Source organism: Silene latifolia, chromosome 8 (genome assembly GCF_048544455.1).
Source record: "Silene latifolia isolate original U9 population chromosome 8, ASM4854445v1, whole genome shotgun sequence".
In the NCBI taxonomy this organism is placed as follows: Eukaryota; Viridiplantae; Streptophyta; class Magnoliopsida; order Caryophyllales; family Caryophyllaceae; genus Silene; species Silene latifolia.
Window position 1 is genome coordinate 4,000,764 of NC_133533.1, and position 22,039 is coordinate 4,022,802.

At 39.3% G+C, this 22,039-nt stretch overlaps 2 protein-coding genes across 2 annotated transcripts; one reads left to right on the forward strand and one right to left on the reverse strand.

Moving 5' to 3' along the window:
- The first annotated feature begins 2,728 nt into the window (after positions 1-2,728).
- LOC141596072 (outer envelope protein 80, chloroplastic-like) lies at positions 2,729-8,849 on the forward strand. The gene is made up of 8 exons (XM_074416094.1): positions 2,729-2,838; positions 2,963-3,030; positions 3,206-3,295; positions 4,122-4,248; positions 4,617-4,763; positions 4,856-4,930; positions 5,093-5,214; positions 8,390-8,849. The coding sequence occupies exons 2-7, from the start codon at positions 2,984-2,986 to the stop codon at positions 5,201-5,203; spliced, it is 597 nt and encodes a 198-aa protein (XP_074272195.1). The 5' UTR covers positions 2,729-2,838; positions 2,963-2,983; the 3' UTR covers positions 5,204-5,214; positions 8,390-8,849.
- A 1,371-nt stretch (positions 8,850-10,220) lies between these two features.
- On the reverse strand, positions 10,221-11,662 carry LOC141596073 (uncharacterized). Its single transcript, XM_074416095.1, has 2 exons — positions 10,977-11,662; positions 10,221-10,726 (listed from the first exon to the last, which is right to left on the reverse strand). The coding sequence occupies exons 1-2, from the start codon at positions 11,558-11,560 to the stop codon at positions 10,318-10,320; spliced, it is 993 nt and encodes a 330-aa protein (XP_074272196.1). The 5' UTR covers positions 11,561-11,662; the 3' UTR covers positions 10,221-10,317.
- Positions 11,663-22,039: the final 10,377 nt, after the last annotated feature.

Consider the following 22,039-nt stretch of genomic DNA (forward strand, 5'->3'; position numbering starts at 1 on the left):
GGCGGCGAAACACGGATAAACAAAAATGAACCGGCAAAGGAACGTAGGGGCGGTAGGCCGGCAAAGGTAAGTAGGGCAGAGCCGTCAAGCCTCCACGTTAGACTGGCGACACGAGGTCTTGCGGCCCGACGGTGGTGGCAGAGGGAAAATCCGACGCAGAATAGGGCAGAAAACCCCGACAATGACAAACCCTACCTCACGAAACCCTTGCAACGACGGCAACCAGAAAAAACACCAACAATCGCCACCCCAGACAAGTGACGTGAGGTCGAATAGTCGTCGTGGTGAGGTTGTTGGCAGCCAAACGACGGCCGGACAACAGAACACGATGCCCAAAATCCCGAATTCCCTGAAACGAAAACACCCACAACCCCAAAACAGTACCCGCCGATGACCCCAAGGCCGTCGACCAGGACGGACGGTGTGAGGCGGCAGTCACGGTGGTGGAGATTAGGGTGGGGGTGAACGCCGACAGCAGCAGCAGACAAGAATTGCGTGGTCGCCTGATCGCTCGTCTCTCCTCTCTCTCTCTCCTCACAATATTATTAGTATTATTATTATCATCATCATAATTATTATCATCATTATCATTATCATCATCATTATCATTACCATTATCATTACCATTATTATTATTATCATTATTATTATTATTATTATTATTATTATTATTATTATTATTATTATTATTATTATTATTATTATTATCATCATCATCATCATCATCATCATCATCATCATCATCATCATCATCATCATCATCATCATCATTATCATCATCATCATCATCATCATCATCGGGTCAGATAAAGCGTCCACGCAAAGTTTTAGCACCAACGGAAGACATTTGGAGAGGGGGGGGGGGACGGTGTGCCACAAACCAGCATTCGCCGATACTCGGATTATCGTGAAAAATGTGTTAAAGCTCGTTATTTGAGGCTGAAATCGAACAGGTTGATTCCTGAAATGAGCTCGTACGCGTGATTGAAATACGAGAGAAAAAAGAAACAGTTCCGCATTTACCTTCCGAACAACGGAAATTGAAGTGTATAATACACGGTTTTTCGGGATTCCGGGGTCCCGGAATAAAATTCTCCGGAAATCACATAGAAAATTCCTCGGGTCAGATAAAGCGGCCACGCAAAGTTTTAGCACCAACGGAAGACATTTGGGGGTGCCGGTGTGCCACAAACCACCATTCTCCGAAACTCGGATTATCGTGAAAATGTGTTAAAGCTCGTTATTTGAGGCTGAAATCGAACAGGTTGATTCCTGAAATCGAACAGATTGATTCCTGAAATGAGCTCGGACGCGTGATTGAAAAACAGGGAGAAAAAGAAACACGTTCCGCATTTACCTTCCGAACTACAGTTTGAAATTGAAGTGTATAATACACGGTATTTCGGGATTCCGGGGTCCCGAAACAAAATTCTCCGAAAATAACATAGAAAGTTCCTCGGGTCAGATATAATCGTATTTGCTAAATCCCCCGCACCAGTTTACTAAATCTCGCGCACTTTACCCTTAATATTCCAATCCTACCCTCTATCTTTAAAACAAAATAAAAAAAAATCTCCACCTTCTCACACTCTAACATTTCAACCATTCTTTATAGTTCGGCAATTATGGATCTAGATTCACATATATCAGAAGTAATTTCGTCGTTTTATCAACAATTCATGTCTTTCAATCGATTAAATGAATATATTTTTTTTAATATGAATTTTACAATTAGGGTTTTTCGATGCAGAACAATATTTGAATTGACTATAAACTTTCAGCCTATTTAGAGCATCTTCATCGGACAACAACAATATACTGTAGCTTGGTTTGCCACGTTGATTTTTTAAGTTACCTTGCTTTTCAGCTACGTATTGCTCCAATGACGAACTACAACATCTTCTAACTTGTATGGGTTCTACATTCTTGCTTTTATCCAATGAGAATTTACCTTTTATTTTATTTTCAAAGCAAGCATGTAGTTTGGTAGAGCTACCATGCTTGCAAACTACATCTCATTTTTTTCATCTCTAATGGTAAGCTACATGCTTATCATTTTGCAAAAATGGCAAGCAGGTCCTTAAAGAGAACAATTGGAGATGCTCTTACAACTTTTAATGCCAATTGAAGTACTACTTGTATTTTAGCAATCAACATTCATAAGAACACCATTTCAATTATTGGAAAATGTCCTCCTCACAATCCCAGACCACCGTGCGTTATCCTCCGTCAGCCAACGAGCCAACCCCCCCCCCCCCCTCCTGTTGTCGGTCAGTTTATGACGGGTGGTAGGGAAGGTGGGACCAAATCCGCGCTTTTTTTCTTTTGAGATTTCTTTGCTTTTTATTATTGTGCTCTCTAATTGTGTGTGAAAAGCGAGAGGGGTAAAGTCGGAATAAGGCGGAAAAATGCGCAAGATTGAGTAAATTGGTGCACGTGATTTAACAAGTAGTATAATAAAATAGGCACAATAATTATGAAAACATATACTCCCTCCATTCAAAACCAAACACATTTTTTCATTTTTTGACACTATTCACTAATAGAGAGAATCTTCAAAATTCTAGGCAATGTATCTTTACACCTTCACATAAAAGTCACGAAGGGCGTGAACTGTTCATATGAACAGTACCAAACGCATCCTTTGGTGTCGTTTTGATTATTTACCCTTTTGTTTGTTTCCTTTCTATTCCTAATCTTACGCGCAAGTCAAATTCTCAACAATTAGTCAGTCCTCACTTTCATCCTCCATCTCTCTCATTCTCTTTTCTCTCTTCTTCTTCCTCGTTCCACAAAATCGCCATTGATAAACCTAGCAGACCGCTCTGCCTTCAACTGGTACTATCCACTAATCCACATCCACAAAAATGGTTTTCGAATTTTCATCCATGTTTAATTTGTTAATTTTATGTATTCTCGGGTCCATTTTCTCTATTCTTATCTCTCCTTTCTCCATTCTTAGCTATCATCTTCTCCTTGCGTCATGGTAGCTATCATCTCCAAAGTTTTGCCCCAAATCATTAACTCCAGGTTTGTTCGAATTACTTTTCCACCTTTTTACGATTCGATTTTCTGATTCCATTCAATTTTACTGTAAATCCAAATTAGGTTTCCCTTTCACCGGTTTACATCCTAATTTTATTAATTTTTTTTCCTTTATGATGATCTCTTAAATTAGGGTTTATGTTTGCTGTCATCGTATTAGGTTACTGTTAAGACTAGAATATTGGGAAGAAATGGAACAACAACAAGAAGACGATTTATGCAAAGAGGAGTACACAAACAAGATGATGAGGTAATTTATCATTTGCTTTATTTAATTTCATTTATTATACCCCTATTTGATTTGATTGCTTTAAACTGCAATTCTAGAGCGTTTTATATTATTGGTTCCGTTAACGGATCAACTAGAGCTAGCCTAAACGATTTTTTTACAAACTATTGATGGCATACGGCAATGTGCTTGCTTAGGTTGTTGATTAGAGACTTATCTTTACTCATTTGCTTGGCTATGCCAACAGTTATAGATGTAATTAAGAGTCGGCACTCGATTTGACTATTTGAGTGTTCCTATTTGATTGTTTTAGAACTTTTTAAATGTTGACTGGCTTTTAATTTGTGGGATTAACTGCATTCTTTGGATGTTAACTTAGATTAGAAAATAGCGAATAAACTCCCTCCGTCCTAATCATTTCTTTACTTTTTTTATTCAATTTAACAACTGATTGAGACGGAGGTAGTAGTAGGTTTGTATGTTTATGTTAATGTCAGATTTCTCTTTGTTCTTGTATGCGAACTTAATACTTCCGACTATACTTGAGGTATATATGTTGTTAGTTGGAGATGGATTATGAGGATGGTTCATTTATTTTCGTGTTCATGAGCTTGATGTTTTTATTTGGTTGGTTAAGGATTTATCCATTGTGTTTAGCTCCGAAGTCGTCTCGTCGGCAGGGAACAAAGTATTTTTAACAGGAGGTGTGCGAGCGATCACTTTGTTCAGTTTTGTTTTGTCAAGTTGATTGACACTGATGTTGCGATATAGTGTCATCTTTTGTTCCCTAAATAAGATTGTCAATGTTGTTTGAACATTTCTTTTTTTTTTTTTTTTTTTTGGTCAGCAATGACGCACACAGCAACAACGGAACTATGAACTTTATTGAGGCTACACCAGCTGTTATTGTCGCTGCCACTCTGCCAGTAACTCGAATCACCATGTTCCCATTGTTTTTTCCTTCAATGTTCCAGGTTTTTTCCTTACTTTTGTTTTACCTATTTCCATTCTGTGTCCTTATGTTTTTTGTTTTACGCTTAATATTTTGTGTTTTTGTAAGGTTTTTACAGATGGTGAGTGAGAAATTTGTTGGTTTAGCTTAAAGAATATGGTCTTATATTGCACATCTTTCTTTTATTTTTCCACGGTTTGTATTTTAGGAGAGCAGAGGGGGAGGGAAAAGAGGAATTTGGTTTGGTAAAAAGAGACTAGGTTAGGTTAAATGATAAATAGCACTTCGTACTTATTAATATCATGATAAATGGGACGGTAAGGGATGGGTATGTAAATGGGAAAATCCTTGAAATTTTTTCTCCAATTAAATGTTTTGTTTATTATTCAGTTTGTCCGGGGCCAGGAAGTTGGAAATTTCTCTCATCATGAAGTATTTGCAGTAGGCGGAACAAACAGTGTGAGAGGATGCGAAAAAGGCGCAATGGGTTCTGGCCGCTCATATGTGGTTGTTTGTGGTGAAATTTCTTTTCCTTTTGTACTGTTCTATATCTTCACATTTTTCATTCCTCTTTGAAACTATCTTTTATCTCATTTGCAAACTAAACTCTGATGATATCTATTGTCCAGTTTGGCCAGGTATATGGGGCTCTATTTGCAGGTCATGGAACTGAACTGGTCTTGGTTCTGACACATTTGTTCCTGGTACGGTTGAATGTTTCTTTGAATTATTTATTCATTTTTTATTGTGTATACCGTACTTGAGAAATGGTGTTTAGGTTCACTATTACTCGTCTCACGATGATGAATCTTGAGTCAAACTTCAAATTATGTGAATGGGTTCATGTTGGTGCAAGATTATTAAAGCCTGGAGGTGGGTGCGGGTATGAAATTGGGATTCGGGCAGGCCCTCTACAACTCCATTACGCCTCAAAGGATAAACAAGCTAGGAGGTTTCACATTGCCGCTGCTCATTGAAAATAGCAAAGGTTTTTCCGCACTTCCTCTCATCATATAAACTATATTATGGTACATATTTAAAAACTAGGTGCTATGAATGAGATTGAGCTCTTAATGGATTCTGAGTAATAACTTTGATATTATGGTGTTTGATAAGGTTGCTCTGATAAGTTATGAGAATTCACAATATAGACTTTTATATTTGGAAGTTAGTTTTGTTGATAAATCAAGATTTGAGAACATAATTGATCAACTTGAGCGATATCGGTTTTTAAGCACATAATAGACCCCTAAGGTCGTAGCATAGTTTTTTCTTGCAGGCCTAGCCTTGTTTAGCTTCTAGCATTTTTAACTAAATTTTTTAAAGTCGGGCTGGTGAAGCGGGAGTGTTTTTCTTTCTATGTCGAATCTTGTGAATGAGAACCTCGACAAATGTTCATATCTAATCATAGTTTACTTATTTTCTTGTCTTGTTAAAAGATCATGATTGATACTTAATTTGATATTATCTGTATTGTCCCTTACATGAAGAAGGACTTCATATTATTGTACGTTCTTTAACTTTTTTTCCTGTATCTATTTATTTTAATAAAAAAAAAAGCGCCTTTATAATATTACCACTTTCTGTTTTTGAGTACCTTTTTCCTATATTTTTCTTGCTTAAAGGTGGTTGAAACCCAAACTTAGTACGAAGATGGGGCTATTTCCATACTAATTACACGAAAATGGGTCCAAGTCATCACTTTCTTTTTCTCAAGTTTCTAGCTAAGTTGCTCAAGCATCTCTATATAGATAAAAATGTTTTGGTCGTGAATTGTTATGCGAGAATGTATTCTTGATCAGCTCATGAGAATTACGCTTCTTTGAGATATTATTGATAGTTTGACTTTAAAACTATGGCCTTGCAGAGGAATTTTGGTTTAGTAGTGAGCTAATAACCGAAAGAAGGAAGCTTATCTTTGGCTTCATGTTATTTTACCCATGATGCCTATTGTTAATGCTTTATGTGATTTAGTTTCACAATTCATAACATAATCGACTTCCATGTTACTTCAGCCGCGGTTCGTTAAAACATATATTTTTCTCAAGTCTCTAGGAGTAGCTTGCTTCATGACGACGTTAAACTTACTTATATGGAGTTGCATTTCTATAACTGAATAAGGCTATATTTCACGCTTGAGACTTGTAGTAATGATATAATGAGTTGTATGCAAATTTAATTAGACGAGGTTATCTCGAACAAACATAGGTGTTGGGTTATAGGTTGTCAGGGGTTGAGCCGTGGCCCGTGGGGAGGACGACGTCGGGGAGGTCAAGGGGAAATGGAGGAGGATAAGGAGAAAGGGGAGAATGAGTCATATGTGAAAGGAAAGGAGAAGGAGGTTGTAGTAGAGGGGAAGGAGAAAGCAAAGTAGAACGTCAAAGAAAAGGGGGTGGTGATGGGAATGATGAGAAGTGGAGGGGGAATTGAATGTTAGATGGTGTGGGTTGTGAGGATAGGTGTTAGGTATTAGGTGAAGAGGAGTGGGGTCATTGGGAAGACGAGGAGGACGTAACGAGGAGGAGTATGGGTAAGAGAATTAGGAGAAGAGGAGGGATCAGGCGGAGGGAAAATGGAAGGAGGAGATGGAAGAGGCACCCAGAGAGTAGGGGAAATGAAATTAGAACGAGGAAAAGATGGGAGGAAAAGATGGGGGGAAGAAGATGAGGAGGAGGTGGAGAAAGGAAAATGGAAGGAGACGGGGGATGAGGATAAGGTTAAAGGAAAGGGAAAATGAAGGGGATGAGGAGGGCGTGGGAGAATGGTGAGAAATGGCGGAGGGGAAAGTGGATGTAAGATGGTTTGGGGCATGAGGATGAGTGTCCAGTATAAGAGGTGAGGTCATGGGGAGGACAACGACGAGGAGGTGAGGGGGAAGAGGAGGAAGAGAAAAAAAGGAAAGGGAGAAGGAGTAAGAGAAAGGAGTAGAGGAGGCGACGGAGAGGAAAGGGAAAGGAAATGAGGCTGAGGAGGTAAAGGGAAAGAAAATTGGAAAATGAAGGGGGCGCGGAGGAGGAGGAGGGGGATGGTAAAATTATGAGAAATATGTCGACCTTTTGCCTACGTAAAAGTAAAAATCTTCATAACAAGGGAGAATGATAAGAGCGTTGTTGACCTTTTGCATGATTAAGAGTAAGAGTTTTCAAAAATGTTGTGATTTAAAAAAAAAAAAGAACAATTAGCGTAAAAGAGTTACTATTCACAATTCAATTGTTATTTAAATTAATTTTTTGAGGAGGACTAGGGAAGGGTAAGGAGAGGAGGGGGAGGAGGAGGAGGAGGAGGAGGAGGAGGAGGAGGAGGAGGAAATGGAGGCGTAAGTCTTAGAAAGGAAAACTTGGCTTATCTAGGAAGAGGAGTCTGGTTATAGGAGAGGGAGAACCACAAATAGGAACACACATCGGTGACTCTTCCAGTATTGGACAAAGTGTTTTTTAGGAGAACATTAACGCTTACGTAGCTAAGTGTTTCTCTTAAATGTCCATGATGTTTGGGATTGCTGATAGAGGTGGTTGATATAGATGGTGCCTGTTTATAGAAGACGGAGAACCAAAAATAGGAACACACATAGGTGACTCTTCCAGTCTTGGGCAAAGGGCCATTTAGCGGAACATTAACGCTTACGTAGCCAAGTGTTTCTCTTAAATGTCCTTGATGTTTAGGATGGTTGATAGTAGTGGTTAATGTAGTTGGAGTAGCAAGGAGAGTAATGAGTGGAAGGTAAAATAGAGAGTGGTATAATAAAATGGTGTTGAAGCCTGGTATTATATTAGTACTCATGTTCTAACATCTTAAACCAGCCTAACTAGATATGACCACGTAACATCAAATACACGTTATGCTTGTTAGAATTCCAGCAAACAACCCCTCTACACCATAATTGCAATGGTAATTCCCTACTCTTATCATATCTGCTTCCTTTTTGATCGATCATATTCTTCCCTGCAAGTGCATGTGTTCTAAATAAATGGCAAACTCAAGTTACGTAGTTTGTGTTACATTAGCTGCATATGTCTGGCCTGATAGTTTGCACTCTATATAACTGCCCTTTATTAAATTCTGCAAAAATAGTATACGATACTGCGTGTTAACTCTACAAAATTTCCAAAAAAATGCGGCAGTATCCCTCACAATGGCTAAGGTAGTTTTACACTTTTGTGCAGGTAATGACTTTCACTACTGTTCTTCATACAAACTTTACTCGACAGCCACCGTTTCAACACCACCAAGTTTCACGCCATGAGGAAATATGGGTTGTAGGTCAACAAACTACGCCAAGGTTCCATATGCATCCAAGCATGATGCCAAGTTCCTAACTAATGCAGAGGTTAATAGTGCATTTATAATGTCATGGCTGCCATCCAAGCAATGTACCAGAAAACCAATGTACTTTAAGAAGCCAAGCGAATGACCAGTGTCATGTACAATTTGTAGTGTCTTCCTGTATCTGTGTGTACTTACTTCTCTAATGTGTTAGAATGGAGGAGTAAAATAAAATAATTTCAATGTTGGTCTAAGGCAGAGCTTAGGGTCTCCATAAAAGCACGTGTGTTGCTATTCTATGTAATGTGCTTGTAAGTTTAAGTGTGTATGAGAAATATGATTTCTGTGTTTGTGTCGTTCTATTGTTATTACTCTCTGTTGGACCTCCGTTCTCTCGCTGATAGTGTAGGCGTGTAGCTATCATGCCTGATATAATTTTTAAAGGTTTAAAATAGGAGAATGGTGAGGGGGTGAGATGAGATACATTATTTAAAAAATTGCCTTCAACTTCAATCTTGAATTTTTGAATTGCTAGAGGTAGGAAGGTATCCTCACCACCATGTGTCATTCTTGAATGTAGAGTGTCAATTCACGCAGACCGTTCTTGAAAGTAATGTCCTATTATTATTACTATACGCCGATTACATACTAAAATGAAAGCAAACTAATTATCGAACTTATGCACGACATACAACAATCGTACAATTTGCATTACACCAAAAAATGTCCTATAAAATAGTTATCTTCATTGCTAGCTGCAATGACTATTGACATCGGAAACCAAAGCAACAAAACTACGGAGTAATAATCAACTAACTATAATGGTCCACGAGAAAACTACACTTCCGGCATGAATCGATACTAATCTAAATAAACGATTCATAATATCTTGGGGTGTCGTGCGCAACGCGCACGATACAACAACTAGTAACATAAAAATATAATCATATGGGATCTTGTTTGATTCGTTTTTATAAGTACAATAAGAATATCAAGCTTTTATATTTTTTTACAATGTAAAATTCAAGATATTTTCGTTCTAATTTGTGCATTGGCAAACGTGTAAAAGAGAAATGGTGTGTTTGAAATTTAATGGAAGGAGTACCAAATTTAGGAAACATTTTGAACCACAATCAGTGATAAAAGGGGTACGAAAAAGTAAACAAATGGTACGACAAAAGCGGTCTCTCAATAAATTAGCGAGAGACTATCTCTCCAAAATTTTGGATATCAAAGTATGTTATAGAACAATTTGGGAAAGCAAAAAAAAAAAAAAATGCACCCGCTGCCGGAAAGTGACGATGTTTTTCCTCAAATTGACCGTCCGAAGTGTCGGATGCGAGTTGGCACCTCACTTCGCCTTGCGCCTAGGCGCGCTGACATCCAAAACCTCCTAGCCACGGGATCCAAATATGACAATTTTTTTTTCCAAATCGTAGTTCTCGGAAAGATGATCAATTTGAAAAAAAAAAAAATCGTTCTTTCTAAACTCGTAAACACGAGTTATGGCATTTTAAAGCTCCAGGATCAAAAAATTGGGTATTTCGGGTAGAATGTCAAACCCCAAGGGCACCGCGTGCAATTTCCGAAAAAAAAAAAAATATGTAAATTCAATGCGAGTATGATATTTCCAAACGCTACGACATACATCTTCCGCAACATAATGGTCATCCACATCTTAAACTAGTCTCAAGCTAGCAAGAAATCAAGAATGAGGGTCTGGAATCAGAGGCCACAAAATAAGTTAACTTGTTTCTTATTCATCTAGAATCTCAAGACACATTGACAAGGTAGAATGAAAGAGAGCAAATTGATTACAAATGAGAGATCATTTCGATGAAGACCTACTAAGACTCCGAAGGATACTCCACATAAACGTTGAAACGAAAAAGAGAATAACAGCAGTTATAACGGCGTACTTGAGCCCGAGATTTACCAGAAGATTCACTAGAAGTCCGGCCAGGACCACGCCTAAGAAATTTGCTGACAGTGCAGACCAGAAGGGCATGTCTAGCACCGAAGCAATGATTGCACCAGTCCACGCTCCTGTCCCCGGGAAGGGGACAGCCACAAACAACATTAGACCAAGCCATTGGAACTCTTGTATTGGGCCCGCCTTGTTCTTCGCCCTCTCAAATAGCAGGTCCAAAACTTTGGAAAGAGTGTGGCTCTTCCCAGCAAGAAAAGTAGCAAACTTTTTCAAGTAGAGTATGATGAATGGAACTGGAATCATGTTCCTGCAAATTGAATAACGAAACTAGATCGTCATAATTCCGACTACTACTCCCTATGTTATTTTGACTCAATTAGAAATATTCTGAGTGTCAACACTCAATCAGTAAAATGAACAAGGCGGCATTCCTATAATAGATCTAAACTTGAGATTGATCTCCAAAAGCGTACAATCTCACCCTAGAGTCCTGATAAGACATTTGATTCCAAGGTGAGGAATGTTATAAGCCCCGACATAGAAAAATAAATACTGACCCGAAAATGGATAAAAGAGTGACAAGGAAAGGGTTGAGTTGCATCCAATAACCAACAGAAATCGCACCACGAAGCTCGATTACAGGGAGAGTAGCAAGAGATAGGACAACAGCTTCATCAGGCCAACCTAACCCCCTCAAAGAAGCAGCAATTTTCAACCCAGAGTTAGATGCTTTAATTGAAGAATCAGTGGAAACTGAAGTTGAAGAAGCAATGGCAGAAGCCTTAGGATCTTTAGAAAAAGCATAAACAGCTAGAGAAACTGATGCCCAAAACAACACCCACAACACTGTTTTCACTGCTTGGTGTTGTTTCTCTTCAATAATTGCAACTTTGAACTCATTGTTGAAAATCTCTGAATAATTGCCCTTCTGGGTTGCTCTTGGAGGGAGGAGATTGGAGTGAAAGTGAGGGCAAATGTGAAAATGTGAAGGAGTGGAAATGGGGTTTTGGAGGGTGGAGTTAGAGGTTAAGTTGGAATAGGGTAGTTTGAGGGAAAGAGAGGTGATAGAAGGGTTAAAATGAGTTCTTTTGTGGAACAAGGAGAAGTTGAGAGGGTTGGTAGATGGGATACTGGAAGCCATAAGAGTGTAATCAAGTCAAGAATTCAGGGTTTTAAAAGGCTTGTTGACATCAATCAAAATCAGAAACATGAGGACGGAGAGTTTGTTTTGTTGAGGAGGCTGGTGGAACTTGGAACACAAATTCTTATTATAGACGGATACTATCCGTCTATAGCTATAGACGGATAGTGTCTCGCTCACAAATTAAAGTGGGTAGTGCAAGTGGGTGGAAAATAGATACCCCCACTTGCACTACCCACTTTTAAGTTGTGAGAGGGACACTATCCGTCTATAGCTATAATGGCCTCTTGCGTGAAAGTATAAGGGGGGTTTTAGAACATCCGTAAGGGTGAGACTTCTCATATTATCTATTTCTTTCTCTTATTCGTCCACCTTATTTTTCATTAACTTTTTCATTTACCCTCCCCATTTCATAACTACATTTATACAACAATGGGATTCACCACAAACATTTGGGAACCTCGCCAAAAGTAACACGAATTGTCTTACTTTTTTTTGGAGACCTCCCCTAAAAACAGTGGAGCCCCAAATAATGGGGAGGTTGGTGCAACAATGAGGATGCTCATTTGAGTAAAGAGAACCCGAACACCACCGCCATCTTTTCTTCGTTTCTCGCCGGCGGCCTCACCAGCTAAAGCGGCCACGCAAAATTTAATTTCCTGAATTAAAGACTGTGCTTCTTCAGAATAGTCCTGAAAAGAAACAAGGACTGGTATGAGGTACAGAGTCGGCAATAAACAGGAAGGGTAAATAGTGAACCTTCAATTTTACATGTTCTGGTTCATTACAAGGAAAAGGAACACGGGTTAGCAAACTGTTGATCTGTTCAAAGTGAACTTTCTCCATAACACTGCAACCATCCTTTGACCTCCCTGAAAGACACTTCCTTATGCTTGAGTTAAATTATTAACCATATCCCGCACCTAAACAAGACATGTATTGAAACAATAATATTCACTTTGTTAGAGTTGCAGAAAACAGATGTTTTCCATTACCAATAGAGTAATCGACGACTCACAATTATTCATCTTTGCAATATGATGGAATCAAGTAAGTGACTCACTAGAGCTACTGCCATTCTTTACTGTAAATTTAGGTGACGCAACAAAACATGTTTCCATTTTCAACGAACCCAAATATAATACTTGTTCTTTGATAGGAATAGGCAAGCTAGCTCAACTTATTGTAAAGCAACAGCCATTCGATACAATTCTCAATGCATTTCCTCCCCTTTTATTTCCCTCCTACCCTACCCTATATGTCATCCAAATTACAAACAAGGTTGACGGTGAACTCAAAACTCCGCCTTCATCAACTAAATTTTGTTTGCCTCTAGATGTGAAGCCAACATAACATAAACAAATGAAAACATTAACCTCACCGGATCCATTTCCGGACCAGCCCAAAGGAATTGTTGTGCTTTCTTCAAGGCATTGGTATAAGCATTTGGGGAAAAGGGAAGCTGAAATATCGAGCAAGAGTTACTTGTTTACCCTTAACCTAGAAGAACAGAGCTAAGTTAGAAAAGACGGTAACATTAAACCAGTTTTGGAAACAAAGTGACGTACAACAGCTAGAACTGCATCCTTTATCCTCATGGTAGATTACTCAATTGTGGATTGTCGCTACAACAAGAAATAGCCGACTCGATCTGTCAATGAAAGTAGCTTACTCAATTCACAACCAATCTGCATGTCACCAGAATCTAATCACTGGTTGGTTGCCCACATTGATATAATCCAAACGAGATAAAGAACTTGTTTCTAATAATTTAGTTAGTTTATTACGGAGTACTATATTACACTTCAACTTAGAGTACAATTAATTACAGAATCTTCATGCCAATAGCCAAACCATAACGCAACATTCTGGCTTTGACTATAATATACAGTAATACCAAGAGTTTGCAACACGATTTACTAATCATTCCATTTTCCTCTAAAAGTATGTCAGCTAGTCCTGGTACTTTCATTTTTTTCTGATTGGTAATATAGGAATCAACTTAAAGAGGAATAATACATATTCAAACACCATAAGCACAAGAATGCTCATTCAGCCAAACAGTGGTATAAATACCATTATCTCGTGAACAAAGAACAGTTAGAATATTACGCGCAAAAGAAGTTTACATTATTATGCACCAATACATATAGAGTCAACATTGGAGAGAGCCAACAACTCGAGAGTTATACTATTTTGATTGTCAACAGTTCATAATTTCATATTATTCATGCCAACTTTCCTATTAAAACAAGTTAACCATAAAGTTATACTGCCTCAGTATTTACTGCCATGCTCTCCCAGATAAAAAAAAAAAACCACAAAGTGACACTCCGTGCCCCAATGCGGCAATGCCTGATGTTAAGATTTCTCTAGTCTATCTTGCTTAATTTTTTATTGTAATTTCCTTTTAACTCTTAGAACATGTTTGGCCAAGTTTTTAGAACATAGTTTTTGTTTTTGAAAAGTGATTTTCCAAAAACTCCTTTTCTAGAAATTGGGGCGTGTTTGGTTAAACTTATAATAAAAGTACTTTTGATAACTTTTTAATGTTTGGCCTAACTTGTTTACAAAAGTCATTTTAACACTGTAAAAATTAATACATGTATAAAATAGAGTATCGTCTTTTATAGTATTATCAATATTATTATAAAAACACGTTATAATTACCAAATTTTAATTTAAGACCGGTGTATCCGTCTGAGGCATAAGTCGAGTCAAGTAACTAGGATAAGACAAAAACAAAATGTATGGGAAAATGCAAAAGATTTATCTTATATGCTCAAATGGTATTAGTTGAACTTGACCCATTCTAATGTTAAGACGGAGAAATAAAAAAATGTGGAGTATAAGAAATAGTAGCTTGTAATCTGAACACCTTAATATACTAATGGCCCAATGAGTGAATTCTTACTTCAAAATTGTATTGTAGTATGAAATCATAAAACAGATTTTAGTGAGGAGGCTTGCTAGGATTTTGCAATCAGACGGTTAAAGGAAATAAGTAGAAGTAGAAACAGAAGTAGGTATTTGCTGCTTCTATTTTTAGGGGTCAAATTTGATGTTAGGGCTTAAAAAAAGTAGTTTTAGTTTTCCTAAAAATTGGTGTTTGGCCTAGTTTGTGTTTATGTAGTGAAAAAACACTTTTAAAAATGTGGCCAAACACATACTTAGTATCATTGGCAATTCTAGGGGAGTGCATGGGTGCACCTGAACCCCCTGAACTTAGAAATGTAGCCAGTTTTGTTGTAGAAAATATCAGCTTACTTGTCCTGGCAAAGTGGATGCAGTGTTACTGTCCAAGTCAGAATACCTGGGTTCGATTCTTTTTGGGTAGTTTTACTTGAGCATTTTTTTTTCTCTTCTCTCATAAACACTTATCTCACGTCTGTCATTTATATTTTATACACAACACCTACTAATATATTGTCTCATAAATGCCAACTATGTTTAGTTCTCAGAGAATTAAGTATTTTTTTCTAAGTCATAATTTAAATTTAAAAATTATCATTTTGTCAAAATATTACACTTGTATTTTACATACAAATAAATATAGTTATTACACTTTTACCCTAAATATTCGTTACATCTAATTCGAGCCAGCCACGCAAAGTTTGAGCACCAACGGAAGACATTTGGGGGTGCCGGTGTGCCACAAATCAGTATTCGCCGAAACTCGGATTATCGTGAAAAATGTGTTAAAGCTCGTTATTTGAGGATGAAATCGAACAGGTTGATTCCTGAAATCGAACAGGTTGATTCCTTAAATGAGCTTGGATGCGTGATTGAAAAAAATGGAGAAAAAGAAACAGGTTCCGGTACAACCTTCCGAACGGCTGAAATTGCAGTGTATATACACGGTTTTTCGGGATTCCGGGGTCCCGGAATAAAATTCTTCGAAAATCACTTAGAAAGTTCCTCGGGTCAGATAAAGCGACCACGCAAAGTTTGAGCACCAACGAAAGACATTTGGGGGTGCCGGTGTGCCACAAACCAACATTCGCCGAAACTCGAATTATCGTGAAAAATGTGTTAAAGCTCGTTATTTGAGGCTGAAATCGAACAGGTTGATTCCTGAATTCGAACAGGTTGATTCCTGAAATGAGCTCGGACGCGTGATTGAAAAACAGGGAGAAAAAGAAACAGATCCTACCACCTTCCGAACTACCAAATTGAAGTGTATAATACACGATATTTCGGGATTGGGGGTCCCGGAACAAAATTCTCCGGAAATAACAAAGAAAGTACCTCGGGTCGGATAAAGCGGCCACGCAAAGTTTGAGCACCAACGGAAGACATTTGGGGTGCCGGTGTGCCCAAAAACCAAAGATTCGCGAAACTCGGATTATCGTGAAAAATGTGTTAAAACTTAGTATTTGAGGCTGAAATCGAACAGGTTGATTCCTGAAATGAGCTAGGACGCGTGATTGAAAAACAGGGAGAAAAAGAAACAGGTTCCTATTTACCTTCCGAACGGGCAAATTGAAGTGTATAATACACGGTTTTTCGGATTCCGGATCCCGTAACAAAATTTTCCGGAAATCACATAGAAAGTTCCTCGGGTCAGATAAAGCGGCCACGCAAAGTTTGAGCACCAACGGAAGACATTTGGGGGTGCCGGTGTGCCACAAACCAGCATTCGCCGAAACTCGGATTATCGTGAAAAATGTGTTAAAGCTCGTTATTTGAGGATGAAATCGAACAGGTTGATTCCTGAAATCGAACAGGTTGATTCCTGAAATGAGCTCGGACGCGTGATTGAAAAACAGGGAGAAAAAGAAACAGGTTCCGGTACCACCTTCCGAACGGCTGAAATTGAAGTGTATAATACACGGTATTTCGGGATTCCGGGGTCCCGGAACAAAATTCTCCGGAAATAACATAGAAAGTTCCTCGGGTCAGATAAAGCGGCCACGCAAAGTTTGAGCACCAACGGAAGACATTTGTAGGTGCCGGTGTGCCACAAACTAGTATTCGCCGAAACTCGGATTATCGTGAAAAATGTGTTAAAGCTCGTTATTTGAGGATGAAATCGAACAGGTTGATTCCTGAAATCGAACAGGTTGATTTCTTAAATGAGCTCGAATCCGTGATTAAAAAACAGGGAGAAAAAGAAACAGGTTCCGGTACGACCTTCCGAACGGCTGAAATTGCAGTGTATATAATACACGGTTTTTCGAGATTCCGGGGTCCCGGAATAAAATTCTTCGGAAATCACTTAGAAAGTTACTCGGGTCAGATAAAGCGACCACGCAAAGTTTGAGCACCAACGGAAGACATATGGGGGTGCCGGTGTGCCACAAACCAACCTAGTCATACCCAAGGTCTCGAAGATGTGACTCACATCAGTCTCAATCCCGAGGTCGGTCAGGATAGTGGTATAAATGCAACGGGTGAGTCTCGTACGACGCCCCTGCAAAGCCACGAAAGCATCTCTCTGTGTAAAGTCCACAAAAACAACAGAAGGGTACTCGGGTACCGCTGGGACCGTAGGTCCCCCACTCCCCTCACCTACCTTGGGCTCAGAAGCCCTTCGCCTCTTCCTCTGACGTGTTCCGGCAGTTGGTTTCGGCATCTATTTTCAACACATGTCTTAGATACACAAACCACATTTACTTGAAAACATATAAACATTCATGTATGATCATGGAAAAGAGTTACTACGTACACACTTTCACCAAACAATCCAGAAATTTATAAGTATAAACTCTCAAATTATCATCAGACGGTCTCTACAGCTGTCAAAATTATGGCAAGTATGACATCAATTAACAACACAACTACTAATTTTGAAAATTAAACCTTCAAAATAGCTTCACAAATAGACAAATTTCACAATAATGTGGGACGAATTTCAGTTTGGGGCACTTTTAAGACGGAGTTTTTAGGCAAACTTTTCAGTAAAAATCAACACTAAACATGATGCCCATAACATATATTACCCAATTCCCCCCCCTTTATGCCAAAGACAATCAAAATCCAACTTAAAGTTCCAAACCCTAGAAATTTCGATGCACATATTCCCCTAAATTGATTCGATTTTTGTATGTCTAGCATCAATACTCAACAAACTAAAGTAAACAAATCATGTGGCAACAATTATAAGCAAGATTCTACACATACAAATCGGATTTTTAGCAAATACCAATAACCTACATGCTTCTAATCAATTAAAAACATAGAAAGAGATGAATACTATTACCTTGATTGATTAGCAAGTAAGGAGGACGGATTAAGCGAAGAAAATACAAGATTCAAGCACCAAAATCACAAGGTTGGGAGCACAAGAGAGATATGGAGTATGTTAGGGTTTAGATGAAAGGAGAAATAAGAGAAAAGAATAGGGGAAAGGGTATAAGAATCCCACAAATCCCCGGTTACTGTTCACTTACTCGATCGAGTAAGTGGGTTACTCGATCGAGTGGCCTCTACTCGATCGAGTGGGAGCTACTCGGTCGAGTTTCCGCTGGTAGATCTAACATTTTCGATGTTATAGCTTCCTAACTAGATCGAATGAGGTCTACTCGATAGAGTAGATACTCTAATTACTCGATCGGGCAAGAATACGAACGAGGTCAAAAGTTATGAGTTTGAGTAAGGGTTCCTGCAAAACAACAATGCGTGTCGATTCCAAAAATAAATTCGGAAATCGTCACAGATTATTACATTCATTCTTAACGCACTATTACTGCTCAAATGCAACATAACGATTTTATCCAACCCAGATACATATTACTTCATTCTATAACGAAAACTATGCAAAACGATTTATTACACCATGAACTTATTCATACATACACTTGACACTTTTCTTTACTTCTAATCATGCATTTGCAACTCCAATAATACAACTTATACTCGTACTATCGTAGTCATTCATCTAACATTAAGCCATCGTTTATCATCCAAGTTTGCTAACAATCTAAACATATCACCATAAATTATAAACCATACCGACACTACATCAACCAAACCACATCAAAAGACACTCTAGACAACCAACAATAATGAGTAGGCGAACCTACCTTTAGCGCACCGCAACGATTCCGCGTCCGACCACATGGTACCAATCAACCAAGCAACACACCTATACAAACAGTAAAACCATATATCACTATCACTACAACCTTAACTGAAAACAAGGATGACGATGATGATGACGATAACATACCTACGCACAGCAATCCGGCTTCAAGATTGCTACCCGAATCAAGCCACCCATCCCCATAGTGTAAGCATCCTCAAGGACCTCAAGGCAAGGATTATGGTGAAGGAGAAAGAGAGTGACGACATCTAAGTTTAGGAAATGAGGTGCGGAAATGATTTGGGGTTTCACGATTATCGATTTATAAATCCCCGTTACTCGATCGAGTAACTAACTTACTCGATCGAGTGCCCCTACTCGATCGAGCTCCCAAGCTACTCGATCGAGTAGCCTCAGCTAGATCGAGTCCCACACAAACCAAAGCTCACATCGTCACAAGACATCGCCTGTCAAGTTTCCCAAGGTCAAAATCAGTGATTTCCGGAGAATTTTGTTCCGGGAACCTGGAATCCCGAAAAACTGTGCATTATAAACTTCAATTTGAGCCGGTCGGAAGGTCGTATCGGACCCTCTTTCTTTTTCTCCCTGTTTTTCAATCACGCGTCCGAGGTCAGTTCAGGAGTTAACCTATTCGATTCAGTTTCAAATAACGAGCATTAAACGAGCATTAAAACATTTTTCACGATTATCCGAGGTTCGACGAAAGCAGGTTTATGGCATACTGGCACCCCAAATGTCTTCCGTTGCTACTCAAATTTTGCGTGGCCGTTTTATCTGACCCGAGGAACTTTCAATGTGATTTCCGGAGAATTTTGTTACGGGACCCTGGAATTCCGAAAGACCGTGTATTATACACTTCAATTTGAGCCGTTCGGGAGGTCGTACCGGACCCTGTTTCTTTTTCTCCTGTTTTTTTCAATCACGCGTCCGAGGTTATTTCAGGTGTTAACCAATTCGATTCAGCCTCAAATAACGAGCATTAATCCATTTTTCACGATTATCCGATGTTCGACGAATGCTGGTTTATGGCATACCGGCACCCCAAATATTTTCTGTTGCTACTCAAATTTTGCGTGGCCGCTTTATCTGAGCCGAGGAACTTTCAATGTGATTTTCGGAGAATTTTGTTCCGGGACCCTGGAATCCCGAAAAACAGTGTATTATTCCTCAGGTCAGATAAAGCGGTCACGCAAAGTTTGAGCACCAACGGAAGACATTTGGGGGTGTCAGTGTGCCACAAACCAGCATTCGCCGATACTCTTATTATCGTGAAATATGTGTTAAAACTCGTTATTTGAGGCTGAAATCGAACAGGTTGATTCCTGAAATGAGCTCGGGCGCGTGATTGAAAAAAAAGGAGAAAAAGAAACAGTTCCGCACGACCTTCCGAACGGCCGAAATTGAAGTGTAATACACGGTTTTTCGGGATTCCGGGGTCCCGGAATAAAATTATTCAGAAATCACATAGAAAGTTCCTCGGGTCAGATAAAGCGGCCGCGCAAAGTTTGAGCACCAACGAAAGACATTTGGGGGTGTCGGTGTGCCACAAACCATGATTCGCCGAAACTCGGATTATCGTGAAAAATGCGTTAAAGCTCGTTAATTGAGGCAGAAATCGAACAGGTTGATTCCTGAAATGATCTCGGACGCGTAATTGAAAAACAAGGAGAAAAAGAAACAGGTTCCGGTACGACCTTCCGAACGGCTGAAATTGAAGTGTATAATACATGGTTTTTTGAGATTCCAGGGTCCCGAAATAAAATTCTCCGGAAATCACATAGAAAGTTTCTCGGGTCAGATAAAGCGACCACGCAAAGTTTGAACACCAACGGAAAACATTTGGGGGAGCCGGTGTGCCACAAACCAGCATTCGCCGAAACTCGGATTATCGTGAAAAATGTGTTAAAGCTCGTTATTTGAAGCTGAAATCGAACAGGTTGATTCCTTAAATGACCTCGGACGCGTGATTGAAAAACAGGGAGAAAAATAAACAGGTTCCGGTACGACCTTCCGAACGGCTGATATTGAAGTGCATAATAAACGGTTTTTCGGGATTCCGGGGTACCGGAATAAAATTCTCCGGAAATCACATAGAAAGTTCCTCGGGTCAGATAAAGCGGCCACGCAAAGTTTGACCACCAACGGAAGACATTTGGGGTGTGCTTGGTGTGTCACTAACCAAAGATTCGCAAAACTCGGATTATCGTGAAAAATGTGTTAAAGCTCGTTATTTGAGGCTGAAATCGAACAAGTTGATTTCTGAAATGACCTCGGACACGTGATTGAAAAAAAAGGAGAAAAAGAAACAGGTTCCGGTACGACCTTCCGAACTGCTGAAATTGAAGTGTATAATACACGGTTTTTCGGGATTCCGGGGTACAGGAATAAAATTCTCCGGAAATCACATAGAAAGTTCCTCGGGTCAGATAAAGCGGCCACGCAAAGTTTGACCACCAACGGAAGACATTTGGGGGTGCCGGTGTGCCACTAACCAGCATTCGCCGAAACTCGGATTATCGTGAAAAATGTGTTAAAGCTCGTTATTTGAGGCTGAAATCGAACAAGTTGATTTCTGAAATGACCTCGGACACGTGATTGAAAAAAAAGGAGAAAAATAAACGAGGTTCCTATTTACCTTCCGAATCAATAAATTGAAGTGTATAATACACGGTTTTTCGGGATTCCGGGGTACAGGAATAAAATTCTCCGGAAATCACATAGAAAGTTCCTCGGGTCAGATAATGCGGCCACGCAGAGTTTGAGCACCAACGGAAGATATTTTGGGGTGTCGGTGTGCCACAAAACAGCATTCGCCGAAACTCGGATTATCGTGAAAATGTGTTAAAGCTCGTTATGTGAGGCTGAAATCGAACAGGTTGATTCCTGAAATCGAACAAGTTGATTCCTAAAATGAGCTCGGGCGCGTAATTGAAAAACACGGAGAAAAAGAAAAAGGTTCCGGTACGACCTTCCGAACGGCTGAAATTGAAGTGTATAATACACGATTTTTCGGGATTCCGGGGTCCCGGAATAAAATTATCCGGAAATCACATAGAAAGTTCTCGGGTGAGATAAAGCGGCCACACAAAGTTTGAGCACTAACGGAAAACATTTGGGGTGCCGATGTGCCACAAACCAGCATTCACCGAAACTCGGATTATCGTGAAAAATGTGTTAAAACTCGTTATTTGAGGCTGAAGTCGAACAGGTTGATTCCTGAAATGACCTCGGACACGTGATTGAAAAACTGGGAGAAAAAGAAACAGGTTCCGGTACGACCTTCCGAACGGCAGAAATTTAAGTGTATAATACACGGTTTTTCGGGATTCCGGGGTCTCGGAATAAAATTATCCGGAAATCACATAGAAAGTTCCTCGGGTCAGATAAAGCGGCCATGCAAGGTTAGAGCACCAACGGAAGATATTTCGGGGTGT